The sequence below is a fragment of the Dipodomys ordii genome, unplaced genomic scaffold (assembly GCF_000151885.1).
Source record: "Dipodomys ordii isolate 6190 unplaced genomic scaffold, Dord_2.0 Scaffold30, whole genome shotgun sequence".
Taxonomy (NCBI): Eukaryota; Metazoa; Chordata; class Mammalia; order Rodentia; family Heteromyidae; genus Dipodomys; species Dipodomys ordii.
The window spans coordinates 11,050,838-11,074,652 of record NW_012267246.1 but is presented as its reverse complement, the minus strand read 5'-3'; the positions used below and the strand labels follow the sequence as shown (position 1 = coordinate 11,074,652).

The 23,815-nt window shown below is 45.3% G+C and overlaps 1 protein-coding gene across 1 annotated transcript in view; it reads left to right on the top strand.

The window, feature by feature from the left end:
• Tnik (TRAF2 and NCK interacting kinase) overlaps window positions 1-23,815 on the top strand; it is a 402,475-nt gene that overhangs the window by 275,990 nt on the left and 102,670 nt on the right. The window contains exons 6-10 of the mRNA XM_013016154.1: window positions 690-780; window positions 3,369-3,499; window positions 13,862-13,916; window positions 15,858-15,936; window positions 22,597-22,772. Of these exons, the coding sequence (XP_012871608.1) occupies window positions 690-780; window positions 3,369-3,499; window positions 13,862-13,916; window positions 15,858-15,936; window positions 22,597-22,772 (532 nt within the window). The remainder of the gene's footprint in view (window positions 1-689; window positions 781-3,368; window positions 3,500-13,861; window positions 13,917-15,857; window positions 15,937-22,596; window positions 22,773-23,815) is intronic.

Sequence of the window (23,815 nt, the reverse complement as noted above, 5' to 3'; positions counted from 1 at the left end):
AAAAAGAACAAAGATGGAAAGCTCCTATTCCCAGTTATAAGATTTCAGGTAATTAAAACAGAACATCATGGAGCAGAATCAAGAGTCTAAGAATCAAGAGACCCTCATCAAATGGACAACTGACATACTGCAAAGCCAATCATGTTGTGGATGGGAAAATGGTGCTCTTGTCCATACATTGGTCCTGGTCCTGGCCACTGATCTATTCATATGGGAATGTAACATTAATACCTGCTCTTTTACCACATTAAAATTGTATTCCAATAAATATGAATGTCAAAGTCATGAAAACTAAAGTTCATATGAGAATAATACCTCTATAACTTGAGATAGGCAAAAAAATTGTTTAACCAAACATAGAACTGATCTGTCAAGTCTTAATGCATCACTAACTCAAGAAATATTAACATAGTTTAACACAGAACCTAACATTTTAGGAAAAAAGCATAAAGGACTACTTAGTTGTTGGGACCAACTAATGGCTTCTTGTCCAGGAATACCTGCATATTTCATTTTCTGTTCATCACTTCCGTATGGTTTAGTTTAGCCTCTGTGAGCATGACAAATATGTGGGCATAATTCTGAAAGCCTCTCTGGGGGAGTTGAATTATGGGAGACCATTAAAACCTCAAAATAGTACGATTGCGTCTTGGCTTATGTTTCTATTAACTCCCATCTCTCCACTGCAGGGCCTGAGTCACCTGCACCAGCACAAAGTGATTCATCGAGATATTAAAGGGCAAAATGTTTTGCTGACCGAAAATGCAGAAGTAAAACTAGGTAAGAACAGAGGCCAGCCTATTCATAGCATTATTTGTCACTCTTTTTTCAAAATTGATGTAAATTAACATGTAAAAATGATTAATAAATTAATGTAAATTTGTGGATCTGGAGGGCATTTCTCTTTTTTTTTTTTTTTTTGGTTGGTGTTGGGGCTTGAACTCTGGGCCTGGGCGCTGTCCTTCAGCTCTTCAGCTCAAGGCTAGCACTCTACCACTTGAGCTACAGCGCTATGTCTGGTTTTCTGGTGGTTTTTATTAGAGATAAGAGTTTCACAGACTTTCCTGCCTGGGCTGGCTTTGAACCTTGATCCTCAGATCTTAACCTCCTGAGTAGCTAGGATTACAGGCGTGAGCCACTGGTACCTGGCTTTGGAGGACATTTCTCTTAAAAAAATAGAAAGGAAAATGTTTTCCTTGCTTCTTAATTTTTTTTCTAAAACAATGAATTGGGGAATGAATTGTATACTGATAAAGTGATCCAACTAAACACAGTGCCTTAAGCAATGTATAGAAATGATTAGTATTTTGTAAATGTTTAAGTTAGCATAGGGCACTCTGGCTCCCGCCTGTAATCTTAGCTACTAAGGAGACTGAGATCTGAGGATCACAGTTCAATGCCAGCCTGGGCAGGAAAGTCCATGAGACTTTTATCTTTAATTGAATTCAAAAACAATCCAGAAGTGAAGCAGTGGTTCAAGTGGTAAAGCACTAGCCCTGAGCAAAATATCCTCAGAGATTGAGCTCAAGCTCCAGGACTGGCACAAACATACAAAAAAAAAAAAAAAAAGTAAAGGTAAGCAACAGTCCTTGAAATCGTCTCTTACATTCCTAGTTAGGTGTATTTAGACTCATCAATCCCTTCCATATTCCCAGTTTGTTATTTACATTGATTTTATTTTTACCTTGGGAACCTGTACAAAACAGATGCGGAATAATCAAATACTGATTACCCCTCTTCTGTTTGCCAAAGTTACAGTTGGGAAATCCCCTTTGGGGGCATGTCCACTTGCAGGCGGGTGCGGTCCAGATGAAGCATGAAGCTTCATCTTATCTCTTATCTCCACCAAAATAGACACTTAGTATGTGCAGAATGGAGGAGCCATCTTCAAAATAGCCACTCACCACTGCTGCATGCTGGGAGTCTGCCCAAGGTCCTGTAACCACCACTTAGAGATTGCACGTGTGATCACGCCTGTGGATACAGTCCTCTTCTAGTACCCTCAGACTATCCATCCAAGGGCAGAGGTCAGTGACCTGGCCCTAGGGAGCAAGGGAACAAAGGAGTAAGTGGCAAAAATAGGACCTAAGCTTTGGCAGTCCAACTCCAGCCCTAAGCTCTTTATTACTACTTTTTTCTTTTTTTTCTTTTTTTGTCAGTCATGGGGCTTGAACTCTGGGCCTGGTGTTGTCTCTGAGCTCTTTTGCTCAAGGCTAGAGCTCTACCACTTCCAGCCATAACACCACTTCTGGGTTTTCTGGTGGTTAATTGCAGATAAGAGTCTCAGGGATTTTCCTTCCTGGTCTGGTTTTGAACTGCAATCTTTAGATCTCAGCCTCCTGAGTAGCTAAGCTTACAGGTGTGAGGCACCAGCACTTGCCTTCTTACTACCCTTTGTAGCAACCAAACTTGCTTTTTATTGTACACCTATTTTGGTCCCTATCAAGTCTTGGTATAACCAAATACAATACTTTTCTCATTGGTATACTTCATCCATTTATGCGTATAGTTTAAAAATACACATTCACAGTTCTGGGGGGGGGGAGGCAAAAGCTAAACAAACGTAATCCACAGATGACAATCTGAATGAGATGTAGTAAACACATTCAGAGCAAGATTATTCTTCACTAATGAAGGCAGAAATTCTGACTCGCAGCAGCACATGGAGAACTTGGAGAACACTGTGTAAGCGAGTGAAGACAATCGCTGCATGAGTAGTCAGAAAAGGAGAAGAATGGCAGGGGTTGGTGGTCAGACCTGAGATGCAGAATGTCATTTGGGGATAGATAGTGGCCATGGTATTTAATGCCACAGCAATGCACATTGAAAAACTGGTTATAATGGTAAGATATGTATGTATCATAAATAAATATCATTAATACATAATAATGTATTATACATTAATATAAAGTTGAGGGAGACCAATAGATAGATGCATACATACATTGTGTGTGTGTGTGTGTGTGTGTGTGTGTGTGTGTGTTCAAGTCCATGCTCTGGTACTGGGACTTGAACTCAATTCCTTGAACTCTATCTTGGTTTGTTGTTGTTATTGTTATTGTTGTTTGTTTGTTTGTTTTGCCAGAGACTGGTATTCAACTACTTGAGACACACCTTTTCCACTTCTTGCTCTTTGTTGGTTATTTGGAGATAAGGTTTGAATACCCTTGATGGCTTTGAAACTTGATCCTCAAGAGTTCAGCCTCTTGAGTATATAGGATTACAGGCAGGAGGCCATCTGCCTCTAACAAGTACAAGATAGACAGACAGACAGACAGACAGGTAGATAGATAATTCCTATATATAGTACTGTGTTTAAAAATTCATTTTTATCATCACCGACTTCATTCCATTTTTTTTCTTCCTAGTGGACTTTGGCGTGAGTGCGCAGCTGGACCGCACAGTGGGCAGGAGGAACACCTTCATCGGGACCCCGTACTGGATGGCACCAGAGGTCATTGCCTGTGATGAAAACCCAGATGCCACGTATGATTTCAAAGTACGGCACCCTCGTTGTGTTGTTAGAGTAGGCCTAACATTACCTCTAGGGTCTTGGCAATGGGTATTTCTCACATGTTTTTGGTTTTGTGATTTACGGTACCCAAAAGGGAGAACTGAAGAATAGTATTTGAAGTTAAAGTTGTAATACAGTTCAAAGTGGAAATCATCTTAATGAATTTACCCATCTGATTGATCATTTACAAAAAAAGATGTGTAAATCATTTTCTCTATTCTTTTGAATTTGCCCTTGCTTCTTAGTCATAAAACGGAAGTCAGATTTTAGATTTTTGGTAAAGTATATATTTTTATATTTTTTCTTTTGATTTATTTTGGTGGTCATGAGAATTGAACTCATGACCTTGCTAGGCAGATGATCTACCATTTGATCCATACCTCCCAATCATATGTGTGTGTGTGTGTGTATGTGTGTCCATTGTTTTCCTTATTCATCTACTTATTTAGTTGGTTTATTTTTTTAGTTGATAGATTAAAAACACAGAAATGGTGTAACAGGGTATCATGTAATGTTTTGAGACATGTAAACATTGCATAATGCTTAAATCAGGTTAAAAATAATTGTTTCTTCACTTATTTTGATTGTGTGTTGTGTGTGTGTGTGTGTGTGTGTCTGTGTGTGTGTGTGTATTGGTCCTAGGGCCTGAAATTAGGGCGTGGCCACTGTCCCAGAGCTTTTTTGCTCAAGGCTAGCATTCTACCACTTGAGCCACAGCTCTACTGTAGAGTTTTTGGCACTTAATTGGAGATAAAAAGTCTCATGGACTTCCTTGTCTGAGCCAGCTGCAACACACAATCCTCAGATCTCAGCCTTCTTACTTGCTAGGATTACAGGTGTGAGCCATTGACATCTGGCCATTTATCCTTTAAGATGAAAATTCTTTTTAAAAAATTTTATTGTAAAGGTGATATACAGAGGGGTTACAGTTACATGAATCAAGTAATGAGTACATTTCCTTCCTCCCTTATTCTCTTCCAGTTTTTCCCTTCCCGACTTCCCTCCCCACCAAGTTGCATAGTTCATTTTCCGAAATAGTGTCTAGTGGGTATCATTGCTGCACTGACTCACCCTTTGTCCCACTATTTCTGTGCTTCCCCTTTCCCTTCCCCTCCCCAAATCAGATAAACTTATATACAAGACAAAGGGTATAGAAATCAAAAACAAGGACAGAGGGAATAAACTAGAGAAGAAGGAGGAGGAGGAGAGGGGGAAGAAAGAGGTGGAGAGGGCAAGGGAGAGGAGGAAAAAAGAACCACAAACCTTATCATTAAAAAACTCTTCCACAGCTGGGCACTAGTGGCTCACGCCTATAATCCTAGCTACTCAGGAGGCTGAGATCTGAGAATCACGGTTCAAAGCCAGCCCGGGCAGGAAACTCCATGAGACTCTTATCTCCAATAAACCACTAGAAAACTGGAAGTGATGCTGTGGTTCAAGCAGTAGAGTGCTTACCTTGAGCTGAAGAGCTGAGGGATAGCACCCAAGCCCAGAGTTCAAGCCCCATGACTGATCCCCCCCCCAAAAAAAAACACCTCTTCCATTTCTTAGAGTTCATTTTGATAAGCATCATTTTATATGATCTTATGCACATAGCTATTGAGCCCTTTCATTCCTGTCCTAAAAATATCCTCCTTCATTCTCACTGTGTGAATGTTCAGATTGCTGTTTAAATAATCATGTCCAAGAGTAATTATTTGCCTTTTCCTATCCATTGGGTTTACTTGTAGATTTATAGGAATATGTCACCTTACCATATACAGAATTTCTTGTTCCTATCTAACTAAACTTAGTATACATTGATCAACTTTTACCCATTCCTCCATTCCCCCAAGGTATCCATTCTGTTAGCTTCTTAAGTTAAAAGAAACCAAGATATGCATTTGTTGTCTTGGGTTCTCTTCCTCTCATGGAGAATAATCTGACTTACAGTGTTTTATCTGCTCTCAGTATAATGATTTGGGGCTACTTTTTTGAGAGAGTCTTAAATAGGAAGCATGGCATGACATTTCATTATTTTGTATTGCACACTGGAAATCTGTTAGTAAATTCTAAGCAGGATTCAATAGACTTCATCAATAGCACCTTCTCTTTTTCTCCCCCTAGCCAATAATCAAACATACCCAGGAGTGATAACAGCTACAGTGACATTACTTTTTCATTAATGCAGCTAAGAAACCAGATTGGAGACATGAGAGCTAGGTAGAACTATGCAGTAGGCAGAGAGACACTCAGAACTTGATACTTCCTGCACTTGGTTTCAGAGGTACAAACTTTCCCCCCAAATGACCAGTGATCATTTCTAAATACCCCCATTTTATAGAAGACAAGATCTCCTCAGAGCTGGCTATTAAGATCTCTTCCCAGTAGATTACCTGGCCTTTCAATGGGCTTCTCGATAAGTCAGCAGTTTGCAGAACTGCTCTTTAAGATACGTAGTTCTTCACATTTGGGGTTATTACTGAACTCAGGTCTCAAACAGGCAAACTCACAGTGATGGTGGCACACAGGGTCTCAGGGCATTGACAAAATTATTTTGCCTCTTTGGAGAAAGGCGAAGTTGAAGGTCTGAAAACATTAATAATCTCCTGGCAATTTCCTCCTTGCCTTCAAAGTTAGTTCATGACAACAATCTGTCTGAAAACAGCTGCCAAGTTAAAAATTAATCTCCTGCCAAAATAAATGTCATTTATTGAAACTGCTAATGACCAGCACATTTGCATAATTCCATTTGCAAATCCCTTCAGAGGAGCCTCTATGAAATATGTATCCCAGGCTAGATACGTGTCCTGTAGCTGACAACAAGCAATTCTTCACACTGGAGCTCTGTCTAAGCAGCCCTGACTCAGTTTCATGTTGGCACAGATATGTTAAATCAGTTCATAACATTCTGTGAAGAATAAGAGTGTTTTAGACTTCCATTACCAGCTAAATCCTTGAAGGGTTATTTATACATTATACACTATATATATACATTTTGTGTATGACGCTGCTTCTGTGGCATAGGGTAAATCCTAGGACTGACTGAATCTCAGGAGAAGAATTAGAACAGGTCTCCTCCTGGCCCAGCCAAAGCTTGAAATACACTGATACCTCGTTTCTCTTTCTTTACTCATAGATAAGTAATAGAATTAGAAATCAGTGTAAAATTTGTAATATCAACGGGTAAATCTAGATGTAGACAAAGCCTGTATGTGAGTGACCATAGGGTATGCTGCACTAATGGTGTAATTTCAGAGATTCTGGAAGCTTCCATTGATCTTAAGTATATCCTAAGACATTAAAGAAAATAAAGTTTCATCTCTGTGTCTTCAAAAGCATCCTGATGGAGCTGGATGCTGGGAGCTCATGCCCGTAATCACACACAGAGATCTGAGGATCTCAACTCAAAGCCAACAAGAGCAGATAAACCTTTGAGACTCTTTTATCTCCAGTTAACCACTAAAAAGCTGGAAATGGGCGGGGGGGGGGAGGCTAGCTCAAGTAGTAGAATCCTGGGCATGAGTGAAAAAGTTGAATATGTGTTCAAGTGCCAATACTAGCACATACACACACACACACACACAGAATCCTGATGGAGAGAATAAAATAAGTTGAGCTGTATCAGTCAGTTTTTAGTGAGAAGTAGTTTATCAGGAGTTTAGGTTCTCAAGAAGAAGATAAAGGCATGGCAGGAAATGAGTTTCACTGGTCTCCTACCATTGATAAAAGGAGAAACATGACCAGGCAGAAAGGAAGGTCTGGGTGAGTCTTTGAAGATTTATTTCAGCCACTTCCCATTTTACTATGGGCCAGAGAAGACACTGATCTTTAAATACTAATCTTCCTGTGTTTTCCTTGGCATCATATCTTTTTTTTTTTCTGCTCAGTGTTCTTAGAAATGTAGTCTGCCACCAGGAGACAGCTTAACAATAAGTTGAATTTGAGAAAAGTTTATTCATTCACCCAGTATGTATTATTGAATACCCAGTGTGGATGAGAGGAATTAGCCTAGCTCTGTATAAGCAATGTCCAAGTTGAGAGTTCATTTGAGAGCCCACAAAGCTCCAGGCTTTGGTCCTGTATGTGTGATAGTCCATTTGACCCAGTGAGGTCCCCCAACCTCAGCAGCTAAAGTTAACAGCTAAGCCAGATACCATGCTTTTTTTTTTGGGGGGGGGGAAGTAGGGGAGAGGAAGATTCAAAGATCACTGGATTTTCTTCAACTTTTTACAGTGAAGGCTCTTGCTTTAAAACAAAGACAAAATGTAACACAGGAGAATATCATTTCCTTTGGTTCAGTGATTTATTATTTATTGATTGATGATCACTGATTGAAAAGTTGCTATTTGATGTTGATGTCTTTGAAAGCCTCTGTCAGCTTTTTGGTAAGGTAACTAAAAGTCAGTGTCCTAGGGGCAGTGTAGGAAATTAACAAGTGTGAAAAGCTAATGCTTCTCCCTGCAGCGTGGGTCTGTGTCCTGCTGGCTCTGGAAGGAACTAGCTAAAATCAGGCCCTTCCTAAGGAGGAAGAGGCCAGCTCCAGTCTGCCTGGTGTGTGGCCTTTCCCTGCGGGCCCTTCCTTTATTGTTTTCAGAAATTCCGTCAAAACATTTCAAGTGAGAGGAAAGATTTCATTTCCCTGATAAGTATGCTTTCCTGTTTAATAATAAGCATTCAAGCGATCTGAAATTAATAGAACTGATCACCATTCTTAGGCTGTTTAAACCATTATTTTTAACACTTCCCTTGAGTGCATTTCAGTTGGATGAAATCTGACAGGCCCTATGTATTTGCTGCCTTAACAGACTCACCAACTAAAGAAAGTTCTCTGTGGCCAAAAGGTCCATTCGTAAGACTAGATTTGATGAAAGACAAGAAGAACATCCATCCAGTGGACTATTACACAGCTACGAAAACAATGAGAGAGTGCAGGTCCTGGATTTAAACAAACCCCAAGATACAACCCAAGTGTTAAGGACCAAAACAATCTATAGCATTGTCCTTGGTCGTACTATGCACGTTCACGTGAGCGCGCGCGCACACACACACACACACACACACACACACACACACAATGGATAAAGACCAAGCGTGTTTATCTGAGTTGGACAGCTGGTCCTGTGGATGTTGAACTTAGCATTCATATTCCTAATCTCTCTGTCGTGTCTCAGTGGCTTTTGCCAGCCAGTGGGCCCTGCCCCTGTGTTAAACCTGCCCAGCTTGAGAAGCTGGAGTGGCTCAGCTTCTCCCTCGGCTGCCAGCTTCCTGCCTTCAGGCCTGATCAGTGCTGAGCTTGTGTGTCATCCACCTGCCCTCTGCTCTGGGATTTGTCACCAGGTGCTGGGGGCCGTTTGTAGGCAGAGGAGGCTCCTGAAGGCTGGGGAAGATAATGGGTTCTGTGAACTCTCCTCTGTCACCGGGTTAATTCAGGCAAGATGCAAGTAGCTCCTTTGAGCAAGAGGCTCAGCATGGGACAAAGTGGGAAAGTCCCCTCAGAGCCAGGTGCCCCCCGCCAGAACAATAGTCAAACTATGGAATGGGGTGTTGATGCTTGCAAACAATTCTGGCCTTTGTGTATTTTGGGGGGGGGTCCAGTCATGGGGCCTGAACTCTGGGCCTGGGCACTGTCCCTCAGCTCTTCAGCTCAAGGCTAGTGCTCTACCACTTGAGCCACAGCACCACTTCGGGCTTTTTTTCTTTTTGCTTTTGTGGTGCTGAGGAATCGAACCTAGGGCCTCAGGCATGCAAGGCAAGCGCTCTACCACTGAGCTACCTTCCCAGCCCCCTGGCCTTTGTCTATTGAGATCTAAAATGAATCCTTCCTATTTGCTCAAAAGACAGATGATGCCTACACTATATGAGTGTCACCATGAGATACCAACATGGACAGTCAGGGAGCCTAGCCCCATGGCTCCATGAATATGGGGCACCCAGCACTCCCTGCAGACCAATCCTAGCAGAAAGGGTTTCCCCCTGGCCAAGGAACAAATGTATAAGGACAGGACTGTTTCTTCAGTTTGATGTGTGAGATGGGGCTGGGCTAGCTCCATCAGCTCAGAGCTGTTGACTCTGAGCTCACCTTATCTGCTTGTATATAATATAGTAGCAAAATGAAGTAAAGTTTTCTCAAATCATACCAGATTAGTTTGAAAGGTAGACTCTGCCTCCTATTTTTAACCTTCCTAAACCCCTGTCAAATGTGAATGAATTGTCTAGCACAAGGTTAGAATAGAGTGAGCAAACATACATATTTTCTAGAGTCAATCACAAAGCATATGTGGTATTTGTGTTTCATAGGAAAGCTCTGCTACAGGGGGCCATTTCTGACCTTTACAAAAACAAACAAAAAACCCTAAGCAGAGTGCAGGGAGGCTTTACACCTGTAATCCTAGCTACTGGGGGCCGGGGGACTGCAGTTCGAAGCCAGCCTAGGCAGGAAAGTCTGTAAGACCCTTCTCTCCAGTTAACCACCAAAAATCCAGAAGTGAGGTGAATCTTTGGCTCAAGTAGTAGAGCACTAGCCTTGATCATAAAAGCTCAGGTATAGCACAGGCCCTGAGTTCAAGCCCAAGGACCAACACAAAAAAACAAAAACAAAATAACAACAATAACAAAAAAAACCCCACAAAACCCAAACACTTACATGCGCTTCCTCTTGAAGCTGTTCCTCAGCTTGAATTATCTTTGTTCTGGTAAGCCAGAATCTGCTTCTCTTCTCTGTAATCTTCAACCACTAGACTCAGATGCTGGCCATAGGAACCCCATACATCTATTTTTGCCAACTGGAATAGCTCAAAAAGAATCAACTCAGTACAGCCAAATTCCCCAGTGAAGGCTGTTGTCAGGCCTGGGAAACTGGGCAGAATCCACTCTGCCAGCTATGCCCATGATTAAGTCCTGGTTGGCTAGCTCTCCTAGCCTGACAGTCCACCCTCCTTCCCCAGCCCCCATACACACTTCTTCTTGTCCATCTCACTTGTGATCACTAGAGGGCGACAGAGGACACTCCAAGACTGGGAGACAAAGGAAGATTAGTCATTTCCTGTCTGTTTCCCCTCAGCTTCCTCTTTCTGCTTGCTTTCTACCACTGAGCTCTAGAGCTGGCCTACCTCACCCTACCTGACCCAGGTGTGCTGGCCAGATGCCAGGCATAAAGTCCCCAGAGGTCTGCCTGCCCCCTTATTTGTTAACTATCTGCTATACGTACCACACTGTGTAAGGTCCAGTGTGGTTTATGTTATTTTATGAAATTCTGTCCAACCCTATGTGATCAGCATTGTCTTCACTGGCAGCTGAAAGAATGGGCTGTTGGTGGCATGGCCCCTGCTCACGAGGCCCATTGTGTGAGAGCTAACAGGTAAACCTTAGGGGAGCCAGTGGCAGCACACAGTTTGTCTGCCCAGTAGTAGCCTCTGTGGTTTTTCCCATGCTTCCTCTCTCCTCATGTGGCTGATTTGGCCATCTAATTGTGTGTTTCTTCACTACGCTGGGCAGCCCAGGCCAGAAGGACTTCTTTCATGTTTCTGTTCAAGTCGCTCTGTGCCAGCCATCCCCAGCCAGAAGCTTTGCCCCGGGTCCTTGAATTTCTCTTTGTTCTGCTTGCAGTGCACACAAGGACTGGCCTTATTAATCATGCCACAGGCCAGGTTACACAGCCTGTTTGGGATAGTGAATTAGCCAGCTCTGGCCCAGGTGAGTCCTATTATGTCCACGAAGAAACTCACCTCTCCCTGGTATGCTCCTGTCATAATCCTTTGCCTCCTTTTCTCCACTCCTGTGATGAGAGGCATTTTCCTGCCTAGTGAAGTTCTGATCCGTCTTCAGGCCTCACGAATGTATCCAAAGGCTGAAATAAGCTCATCAAGGCCGTTCCTGGGTGCCCTGCATGCCCAGCCTACACAGTTTTGGATGTACGTGGGCACATGTGTGCACCCGTGTGCATGTATATGTTGCTGTATACAGATGTGAATGTGGGCATGTCTCCATGTGTGTTGGAGACACAGGATACAAGAGACACAAGGAATAATGAATTAGTGATGAGTAAAATACAGCATGGCAGACATAGATCATTCGTGAGAGGACCTGGCGTGGCATAGGAGTTGTGGAGGGGGCTGGCAGGGCTGGGGGAAGCTGTTGTGACCCTGAGAATTCAGGATTGGAGCACTGTGGCCCGGATGTCAGATGCACACCCCTGGGGCAGAGCTGCAGGCGGAGGGAAAACAGGCACAAAGAGCATGTGCCAGGCTCTTCCCCACATTTTCTTCATGGCCCAGCCTGGAGCCCTTCTCATCCCACGGCCAACATTTCCTTTCAAGTAGGCAGACTGTGGAGCCAGCTTCCAGCTTCCAGAGCCTTTAAAGGCTATTTCAATTTGCCTCTGCTGTGACAGTCAGAGGCACAGCGCTGGCCTGTGGCACCTGCATGCTTCTACTTCTTTCTCTACTACCGAGAAACTCCATTAACAGGGACGCTGGGGGAAAGGCTGGCAGAGCCACAGGGCCTGCTGGTCTTGGGGTGTTGTCATCATTGCAGCCCGTTTCCACAGCTTCCAGCCTAGCGCCACCCACAGCCACTAGAACTGAGCAACTGTAGGTAAACCCCAGGCACCAGGCTCCTCTTTGCTCCTAAGCCAACCTGTGACAGGTGGGCAGAGCTGTCCCTGCTCCAGAGCCAACCAGCGACAAGGGGCTGATCCTGCTCCTGAGCCAATCTGCAGTGGGTGGGCGGGACCTTCCTGCTAGCTCTCCCTCACCCCTGTGCCGGGCCACCTGATCCAAAGTAGGATGCACTTAAAGCAAGAGGCCAGACATCCTAGCTAGTGTGTTCCACAGATCCATCCTTGCTCTCCTATGGGTGTTCCCGGCTTTGTTCCAAGCACTGGAGCCACACTAACCACCATCTCCCGGTCCCTATCCTATTAGCTCAACCATATGAGGTTGATGGTTTTATAACTTAAAACAAGTGCATATAAGGTCCAGCTGTTCTACTCCTAGGTATTTATTCAAAAGAAATACAAGCATGCACCCAAAGGCTTACACACCAGTGTTCACATCTGCTTTATGTGTAAGCGTCCAAACTGGAGATCATCCATCTGTCTATAAACAAATGCCCAATGCAACTATGTGGTATGTCCATGCAGTGAAATACTACTAAGCAATTAAAAAGGAGTGAAGTATGATCCAGACTACAACTAGGAGGAGCCTGGGAAACATTAAATGAAACCAACTGCATACAGAAGGCCTTATATTGTATGATTCCTTTCATGTAAAGTTTTGGAAGGTGCAGACTAGTCCATAGTGACAGATAGTAAACCAGTGGTTGCCTAAGGGACAGGAGAGTGGGGCTGGAGACTGGAAGGCAAGGAGAGTCTGCAAGAAAACAAGAGGGTGTTCTGTGGGTGATAGGTATGTTTACCATCGACTGTGGTGATAGATTTGTGGGTGTATACATGGGTGTATATCTTACCAAATGGTACACTTGACAGACCTGGTGTATAACATTGCTTTTTTTGGGGAGGGGGGGTCCGGTCATAGGGCCTGAACTCTGGTCCTGGGCACTGTCCCTCAGCTCTTGAGCTCAAGGCTAGCGCTCTACCACTTGAGCCACAGTGCCACTTCTGGCTTTTTTTTCTTTTTGCTTATGTGGTGCTGAGGAATCGAACCCAGGGCCTCAGGCATGCAAGGCAAGCGCTCTACCACTGAGCCACCTTCCCAGCCCCTAACATTGCATTTTTATAATATGTAGTGTGTGTCATATTCAGATTATTATTACAGCTTAATACAAGTGTTAAGCTTGTAGCTCACACCTGTAATCCTCGCTACTTAGGAGGCTGAGATCTGAAGATCACGGTTCAAAGCCAGCCTGAGCAGAAAAGTCTGTGAGGCTCTCATCTCTAATTAACCACCAAGAAACCAGAAGTGGTGCTGTGGCTTAAGTGGTGGAGCACTTACCTTGAGCTGAAGAGCTAAGGAACAGCGCCCAGGCCCAGAGTTCAAGCTCCATGACCGACCAAAAAAAAGAAAAAAAATAATGAAATACAAGTGTTAAAACCATCAAATAGCAATAATGCCATATGGGTTAAGGGATGGATAAATTTCAGGGGCCAATTAATGTGTTTACCTTTGTTTCTATTTTTCATACATTCTTAAAAAACCTCCCTTGTCTGTCAGGCGGGAGGAAGGTATCTATCTCATCAATGAAAAGTGAACATGCCCCTGCTCTTTTGAGCTTGGTGGGAGCAGAGGTGTGTCTGCAGACCACGGGAGGATTTTCCCACCAGCTCTTCTTAGGCAGCTGCCAGGTGCAACCAAGTTGTTTATTCGCTGACTGACACTGGGCGTGTATCTGTGCCTTGTTGTTTTGCAGAGTGACTTGTGGTCGCTGGGGATCACGGCCATCGAGATGGCAGAGGGCGCCCCCCGTAAGTACCTCCCTCCCTCGGGTGTGCTATGTGGCCCATCCGGTCCTGCGGGCTTCTGGACAGAAGGTGCAGTTGCTTTACTTCTGCTCCACGGAGCCTGGTAGGGGTCCGAGCTGGCAGATTGAGGAAGCAACCAGGAATCCATTCATCTCAAAAGCGTTTGAGAATCTTTTTTTTTTAAAGGCAAACCAGAGAATCTTGTTTGTGTTACAAATGTAATGTATAGAGTTCTTGAATGACCCTTTGCCTAAGCAACCCTCAAAGACTCTCAACTCCACTGCACAAAACTTCAAAGCCGATTTGCAGTAAACGAGTTAGGCAAACACTTCTACTCAGGGTTATTCCTCTCCATAAAATACTGAGGTTTAGAATGTTAGATTGCCCTGCTTCTGTCCAAAGCAGAGCGGCCATGACTCCAGTGATCTTAAAGAACTTCAGGGTCTTTGTGCCAGTGGCGCTCACCGATGAGCCCAGATACTCAGGAGGCTGAGATCTGAGGATAGTTCTAAGTCAGCACTAGCAACAAGTCCATGAGGCTTATCTCTAATTAAACAGCAAAAGGTCAAAATGGGAGCTGTGGCTCAAGTGGTAGAGCGCTAGCTAGCCTCTGGCAAAAATAGCTCAAGGACAGTGCCCAGCCTCTGAGCTCAAGCCCCAGGACTGGCACAAAAAGAATGTCTAGAAGCACTGCAGAGTGTCCGTGTTACTGTGTGGTGGCCCGAAGAAAGGCCTCCCAGCCTTCCACGCACGAAGTCTAAGTGACTGGAAGCCCCAGGTTGCTAGGAGCAAGCACAATAATGACACCATCTTGTTTCCTGAAAAAGACAAGATTTTGCAAACCACCCTCTGGACTAGGAGACAGTTGGGGGCATCTCCACCTACCTTGTCTCCTCCCTACTGCAGTCCCTGCTCAGATTTGCAGAGCCACCTGACGATTCTCCCCAGCCTGTCTGGCTCCCTCCCTCTTTCCCTTCAGACAGGAGGTTTTCCCAGTGATGGCTTGTGTGTTTAATTCCATCTTGTTGCCTAAAAAGACCAAGTGGGCCCTTCTGGTACCTGACAGGTTGTTATACTTCTGGCTTTTTACCTTCAGGTTATCATGGTCCATTTTATTTCTCCATTTAGAGTTGGTTATGTGTGTCATGATTGATTTCAAGTGTTTCTTGGCAACATTTGCCTCATTTGCAATGGTAATAGATGTTTGTGAATCAGGAAAGTAACTTACCTGAAACTATACTATCATTTTGATTTGTAGTTGACAGGACTAAAAATAATCTACCCACAGAACTATTAGAGAACAGATATTCTCAATCTAGATACAAAGAGAAAATACTTCCAGCTGTTTAAAATGTAAACTAATAACTATCTCAATTTTAAAAATAAGAAGGACTGGTGGTTCACACCTGTTACCCTTGCTACTCAGAAGGCTGAGGATCACAGTTCAAAGCCGGCCCGAGCAAGAGAGACCATGAGACACTTTATCTCCAGTTAACCAACAAAAAAGCCAGGAGAGCTGTGGCTCAAGTAGTAGAGTGCCAGCCTTGAGTGGAAAAGCTGAGTGTGAGGTTCTGAGTTCAAGTTCCATTAGGAGATACCTTTCATTTTAAGTCTTAGGGCTTTTGATAACTAAAAACAACATCACCATCTCTCTTGGGATTATTTGAATGACCAATGATTTCTTGGAATGACATGATTATTTGCAACCAAGAAGCCAGGCTGTTGGACCTTTCACTTATTCTGTTCAAACAGGAAGTGAAAATATATTGCTTAGAAATATTAATATCTGTTTGAAAGGTATGTATGGTGTTTCATGAGATACCAGATGGAAGCTTCTAGATCTTCTGACCCAGGGAGTCAGTAGGCGGGAGTGTCAGTACAGCAGGATGGACCTGGCGTGGCCTGGCCCCCTGGCTGAGCTGGCCTTGTGTTGGTGTCTTGCAGCCCTGTGTGACATGCACCCCATGCGCGCCCTCTTCCTCATCCCCCGCAATCCAGCGCCCCGGCTGAAGTCCAAGAAGTGGTGAGTTGGGTCTCGTGTTCTGCAGATCTGACACTGACTTCCCTGATCCTCTTTCCAATGAGCTCAGCTCCCTCCACTTTGATGATATAGAATGTTCTAGAAACTATGACCTGGTGGTTAGCCCCACCCCTACAAGGTAAGGAACTCTTAGCCAAACTGCGGCCCAGGATATGGCAGGAAAGCTCTTCACGGCTCCACGTACCTCTGTCCAGAGAGGGTGATGGTATACACCATCTACCAGCCCACAAGGGCCACTGTGACTTGTCAGCATGCGCATCTGCGGGGTATTCTGTTTCTCTTCCTCTCGCTCTCTCACCCTTCCCTCCTCACTCCCCCACTCAACTTTCTCCTTCTCTCCTTCCTTCTCTCCCTCCTTCCTTCTCCTTCTCCCTCTCTTTCCCTCCCCTCTGCTCCCCTCTCTTTTCTATTTCTCTTTGTGAAAGGTGAAACTAGATTCGTATTTAGGACAGCCATATATCTTTGATTCTTAATGAACTAATTCGTGTGTGTGTGTGTGTGTGTGTGTGTGTGTGTGTGCGCGCGCACGTGTGCGCCAGGCCTGGGGCTTGAACTCAGGGCAAAGGTACTGTCCCTGAGTGTTTATACTCAAGGCTAGAATTCTACCACTTGAGCCACAGCTCTACCTGAGACTTTTTGGTAGTTAACTGGAGATCAGAGTCTCACAGACTTTCCTGCCTGGGCTGGCTTTGAACCAAATCCTCCAATCTCAGCCTAGGATTACAGGTGTGAGCCAGTGGTGCCTAGCCTAATAAGCTCATTCTTGTCATAAGGTTATGTGGAAAATAAAAATCACCTCTATGCAGCGTCTCTCCAGCTCTGTGGGTGTGGCAGGAGTTGCGTGGATGGCATGGCATTGGCTGAAGCTTGGGAAATGAATTCTACAGGCTTCGCTGGATAGCTGCCTCTTGGTTTTCTCTGGTTCTTATGTTGGGATCATTGTAGCTTGCCATTCTACGACACAGATGCATGGCTTTCTTATGCTTCCCTCCAGATAAGCTCTTGTATCTGTGCCCCTTTCCACACTGGAGGCTGATTGCTGCTTATTTCTCATCTCCTTCCTTTTTCTAGACCCAGTCCTGGGCGCCTAGGCCAGGAAGGGACAGGCCTTCCATCCTTTTTTCTGCCACTTCATGATCAGGCCCCTGATTGGGGGCAGGGGGGCTTCAGTTTCCCACCCACAGGATCCTCGCCACCACTCAGAGAGAAGCTTTAATTAATACCAGTCAGCTAGTAATGACATAGCAGCACCGGGGAGCAGGGGGGAGGTGACTGCTAGAAAAGCAAGGACAGCTCGGAGTTGCCAGGCCTGGGCAGGGGGGGGGGCGAAGGGGGGGGAGTTGCTATGGGAAACCCAGAGGCTGAGTCGCTCTGCTCTCCTCTCAGAGGGTCACTGTGGTGGAAGTCACCATTCTCTCCCCAGCAACAGCCTCCCATTGGGCTCCACACCCCACGTGATCTCAGAGCACCCTGAGGTCCCCCCACCCCGTTCCTGTCTACTAAGATTCTTCCCTCATGCTCTGGTTCAGCGTGTGCCCCCCTCCCACGCCCCAAACCCCAGAAGACATGGCAAAGCTCCCTGTCTGCTAGGATCCTGCGTGTTCTCGCATCCCACCTCCCAGGGGAGCCTGCTTTGTAAGGTGGGCTTGACTTCCTGTCCCCCATCCCCCCCTCTTCCTCTTCCTCCTCCTCCTTCCCCACTCCAGAGTGGATAGGTGGAGCCTGTCCACAGAGCAGGACAAGGCAGACAGCGACAGAGGCGCCTGATTCGGGCACACATTCCTATTTCCTTCATTCATTGGTGCCCTGAGGACTATCTTTGGATCTCTGGTCTTCTCTGCAAGGGTCCACAATGGTGCTCCCCTGGGATTGATTTTGGCACTGCTGTGCATGTCCCTCAGAGCAACCCAGAGCGGCCAGACCGCCCTGCAGCACGGCTGGCTTTCTAGACAGCCCAGCACTGCCCAGCCCTTGTTTGAGTCACACAAAGTGTTGGGGAAATAGAGGCTGACCTTCCCGCATTGAACCTGGACAGCGAGGAGTAATAGGATATACTTTAGAGAGGAGGAGAAGGGTCCCAGTCCTGGGGCTTGAACTTAGGACCTTGCACTCTGGCTTATTATTTTTGCTCAAGGCTGGTGCCCTACCACTTGGGCCATCTGATTTTTTTTTTTTGCTGGCTAATTGAAGATAAGAGTCTCACACACTTTGCATGACTGGTGATCCCCGAACTATGGACCTCAGATCTGAGCCTCCCTGAGGAGCTGGGATTATAGGTGTGAGCCACCAGCGCCCAGTTTGAGAAGTGGTTTTGATGCTGCTGGAAGAAACTAGAGATGTCCAGAAATGGGGACCAGGCCAGTCTTCTCTCATGTCACCGATTGAACTGCTTTCCTCACCAAGTCCCACAGTGCCCCACAGAGCAAGGTGGCAGTTTGACAGTGAGCAGGGACCAAAGCCATCATCATGCGCTACTGCTTCGTTAGATGAAAGGCTATGATGGCGGCTGGTACTCGACTGGACTCGGTGGCTCCAACTCTGACAGCGAATCTCCATCTTTAAGGGAAAATATCCAAAAACTTTTATCTTAAAATAGCAGGTCCATAGTGATCTGAAATAGGCTAGGGTTTGCTTTCATGGGTCTACTGGGAGGAAATAGTTTATTTTTCTTTCATGATTCTAAAGAAAAAGGACAATCCCCCTCCATCCCCCCCACACACACAGCATACACACATCCACAAGAAACAAAACTCCAGAATGTTCTTTTATTCCCCATGGCCAGGTGAAGTGCACTCTTGCCAAGGTTTAGATGAACACACGGAGCAGTGACCCAGAACTCTTGCTCGCCATCTCCCACGGGCACCACTGCGGGCTGCCCACAGGGGGGCCTGAGCTTCTCTGGGCCTTGAAGTTTCAGGAAGGAAAGGCAAAGCCATCAGTAGCCATGGGAGTCACAAGTTGAGGTGTCACCGAAGGCATAGGCAGCTCAGCCTTGTGAAGATGGGGGTCTCTGGGAGCGTGGCAGCAGTCTTCAAAGAGGAGACCAAAGATGAGATTTTCCCCGTCTCCTTGGCAACACAGCCAGCCAACAGCAAAGCAAATGCTGAACGCGCCAGTCCTGGTTTCAACCAGAAAGATTCCTGTGTAGTCACTGGCCACACACACGTAGGACAGTGGTCCTGTCAGACTGAATTCCTAGGGACATCCCAGCCATCTTGGCATGTGCAGACTTGCACTGCAATGGTCGCACAATGATGAGACGCATCGGTGCCACCAAGCAACCCACGATCAACACAAGCAGAGGAATGGAGAATACCACATATCCAGGCTATTGGTCCTAAAGACAGATGTTCTGTGATCACAGGAGGGTAAGAACAATAATCCCAGGCCAGCAGGCTCTCCCTGCCCTAAGTATTTGTTTTTACATCAATTAACTCCTTTAATCATCACACCAGGCTTTTGAGACAAGTACTGATAATGTCCCCAATTGCAGTCAAAAAAGCAGGCACAGAGGAGTTAAGTGATTTGCCTACAGCCACACAGTAAGTAATGGAGCCCAAAGTAGAAAAAAGGTGGGGGGGGGCAATTTTAAGAAACAGGGCAGGGCCACTGCATATTTCATGTTAGATTGCCTTTGGGAAATCTAAAGATCATCAGCTCATTTAGCCTGTTTCCTGCATTTCGAATTCTCATCATATAATTGAATGTGCACACAGGCTAGCCTTGGGAAGGTCGGATGCTTTGCATCAGTGGAATGCACGCCTTGGACTGTGTAAACAGCAGTCATCCACATTTACCCCTCCATCCCAACCCTTGGGATATTGGTATGACTAACTTAGGTTTTGGTTTTGTAAGAAAAGAACCAAGTTACCAGGCGTGGAGATTGAAACAATGAAGTTATCTAAATGTACCTTAAACCCATTAGAACACTCAGCCAACAGGAAATACCCAACCTAGGGAAGCTATTTTCACTTACAATTAAATGTGCAATTAAGCATATTGATTCTTTGCTCACACTAGAATAAGAGACAATGAATCCTTCTCTTTTTTTTTTTTTTTTGAGGATGAGTTTTAAGAAAGCATTAGTTTGTCTTCAAACAATGTCCTATGAGTTAGACCTGCAGGACAACTCTAGCCCTGACATGTACTTACACATCTGGCCCACACTTCAGGCCCAATGGATGCTCTTCAATCTCCCTCTCTAACCCCACCACTCTCTGTCTCTGTCTCCCACCCTCCCTCCCTCCCTCCTGATTCCCTTCCTTCATGAAAGCTCTGGAAAAAGGGATTCTCACAGTTGCTTTCATAAAAATCTGTGGGCACTGTTTGGTCCTGTAGGTCTAGAGATTTCTCTGGCTTTAATTTTTTTTTTCATGTGAATGTTAGGGAATGGAATCTAGCAGCTATTAAGCCTGGATGCCATTCTTTTTATTGGATGTGAGTTCTTTTATTTATCACAGTCTAATTAATTAATAGAGGAGCAATTCGTGCTTAGCCAGCACTTGCATTTGCCAGCAAGACAACTGCCACTTGCATTCTTTGTGGATATACTTAATAGCTTTCAGTCTTAATTTACTTGTTTCCATCTTTATTTTTTAATACTGTTTTATTTTTTTCTATTATGGATTCAGCTTCCTTCTTTCCAGTTTATTTCTTAGGAGAGTCCATTTATGCTTTGCTTTGCTGGGTCTCTCCTTAGAAGATAATTATGTTTACACCCACACAGATTTATTTGATCTGAAAATATAAATGACATTGTCCCCCTGGGCTTTACTCTCTGTCCATCATAAGCACAGATATGGAGGTGACCATCTCATACCCTTACCTGCTGCTTCTGTCCATGTGTCTGTCCATTCAAGTATCTGTCACACAGGTGTTTGCACAAGATACAAAGGTGGCGTGGGCTTTGTGCAAGATACGGAGATGACGTGGGCTCTGCTGAGGATTGTAAAGTAGAAGCAGCAGAATCAGGGGCCAAAGGACTGAGTAGGCAGGTATATGGTGCCCAACCCACTGTCCCTGTATCGGGTCCATAGGGTGGTCAGTCTTTGTTCATCCTGGGATAACTCCGAGCACAAAATACTCCTCATATTTCTATTCCAAATAGTCTTAAGACATTGATCATGTATCATGTTGAATTGCAACATGTCAGTTGTATAACTGCTTAAAGATAATAAAATAAGTATCATTTAAAATCTTTCTAAGTTTAAACATAGCTTAGAAATTTAGGGAGAAACAAGTTGCCACAGGAAAGTTCTTGAAAAACATGGAGTAAAATGAGAAAACTCCTTCGATCTAGGCAGAAATAGGAAACGAGACATATGTGTAGCCTGTCACATTTGAATGTTGAAAACCATGGTCCAAAATATGTTTTAGGTGATGAAAACACTTCTCAGGCCAGAGAGTGAAAGGGGGGGAGGGGCGGCGGGGGAGGAGGGAGGGTGTAAAGCTTTGTATGTGGAATCCACAGTGTGCCACAGGAGGGCGACAGAGAGCCAGGACTGATGCGGCCTGAGGTCTGGGGAGGAGGTGCTGAGCTGTGAGGGGGTGCCCCGCATGCTGCAGAGTCCTAGCCTTGATTGTTAATGACTCTTGAGTAATTCCCTAGAACTTCCAGCAAGAACATGCGTGTTTAACTCGTGAATCATGGACAAAGTCCATCATAATTTCTTCCCCACTCTGGCCGGGCACTTTGTCAGGGCTCCCCTGCCCTATGCCTCTCCCGTCTAAGGCTGGTTCTTCTTCTCAGTCAGGCAGCGGCTCACCTCTACGGCCCCCAGCCCGGAGTCTCCTCCTTTCAGGATTTTCACTGATGTCTACCTTCCTCAAGCGTCCTGCGTCCTTTCTCTTGGAGGGATTTTCTTCGAGTTCTTTAAGACCCAGCCCTCGTTTTCTCATTCTCATAAACCAGAGGCGTTTCCCAAGAGGCCTTTTTCTTCTCTGATACCTTTTGCTCTTCTGTGAAAAGTGTGTATGCACTGAGGGAAAATGTTCCCCTGTGCCGGGCACTGGTGGCTCACGCCTGTAATCCTGCTTACTCAGGAGGCTGAGAGCTTAAAATCATGGTTCTAAGCCAGCTCAGGCAGCAAAGTCGGTGAGACTCTTATTGCCAAGTAACCAGCAAAAGCCAGAAGTAGAGCTATGGCTCAAGTGGTAGAGTACTACCTTGGTCAAAAAACTCAAGGAGGGCTGGGAATGTGGCTTAGTGGTACAGTGCTTGCCTAGCATGCATGAAGCCCTGGGTTCGATTCCTTAGTACCACATACACAGAGTTGGCACTGTGGCTCAAGTGGTCAAATGCTAGCCTTGAGCAAAAGCAGCTCTGGGACAGTGCCCAGGCCCTGAGTTCAAGCCCCAGAACTGGCCAAAACACCCTCACAAAACTCACAGATATCACCTAGGCCCTGAGTTCAAGCCCTAGTCCAAGCACACACAAAAACCACCACCAAACTTCCATGTGTCTACTGTACCACACAATACCTGGACGGTGCCTTTGACCTCCACTGCACCTCTTTAATGATTGGCTGATTCCTAGGCTGACAGATGTGATGACACTTTAAAATTTTTTTTTAATTCCAAAAACATCTTTGCTTTTCTTTCGATTGTTATGTTATCTGCGGACTCATCGTTCTTGTTTGGCAGGTCTAAGAAATTCCAGTCATTTATCGAGAGCTGCCTGGTAAAGAATCACAGCCAGCGACCAGCAACAGAACAGTTGATGAAACATCCGTTTATCCGTGACCAACCTAACGAGAGACAGGTCCGCATTCAACTCAAGGACCACATCGACAGAACAAAGAAGAAGCGAGGAGAAAAAGGTCAGATGCACACTTGGGTTTCAGCCAAGAGACACTGGAGCGGCCTGAGCCATAGCCTGGGCTTACTGAGCTGGGGGGAGAAGGGGTAGGGAGGAGGGGAGAGAGGGGAGGGGCAGGTCCTGTGGTGGGTGGGACTTCCTGCCAGACCAGAGCCTTGGGCATCAATGGAGAGAAACTCACTGCTAATGTGCCATCTTGCATGAAAGAAAAAAGCCAACCACCAAAAACAAAAATCCGGATCTGCAAGGGGTATTACCTCTTCCAGACACCAAACAGTGTCATAGGGCATGACACTTGTAAAGAACTTTTCAATAAGTGATTTTCTTAATTCAGATGAGTATTCTTGTCTGTAAGACAACCTTAAAAAAAAGTCTAGTTGATGTTTAGCCGTATGGATAGGTTTCAGCGTTTAAGTGTGCAGGGGTTCAGTCCTGATTCAATTGGTGAAAAGTCCAACTGCATTTTCTTTCAGTTGCAGAGACATAAACCATCAGTAGGGCTGGGCGTGGATGGCGCACGCCTGTCATCCTAGCTGCTCAGGAGGCTGAGACCTGAGGATCACGGTGTGAAGTCAGTCTGGGAAGGAGAGTCTGTGTGACTCTTATGTCCAATTAACCAGCGAAAGGCCAAAAGTGGAGGTGTGTCTCAAGTGGTAGAGCACCCGCCTTGAGAGAAAAAGCCAAGAAAGAGCATGAAGCTCTGATTTCCAGCCCCAGTAATAACACAGGCATGTGTGCACGCGCATGCGCGGGTGCCCCCCCAACACACACACACACTGTACATCAGATTTTATTTCATAACTGCAAAACTTTTCCTTTGGCATCAAAATCTCATCACTGAATCATTAGAAAGGATCTGAGTTGAGACTCAGGGCTCTGGGACTGTGCCCTACTTTATTTCAACACTTGTACCCCTGTACCTCAGGATCTAGGCTTTATGGCTGACTGAGCAGCAAGCCAGGAGGTAGGGGAGAGGGTGAGGACTAACCGGTGGGAAACAGAGAGAGCGGCTGGTGCAGAGACACAGGGAGAGCAGCTGGGGGC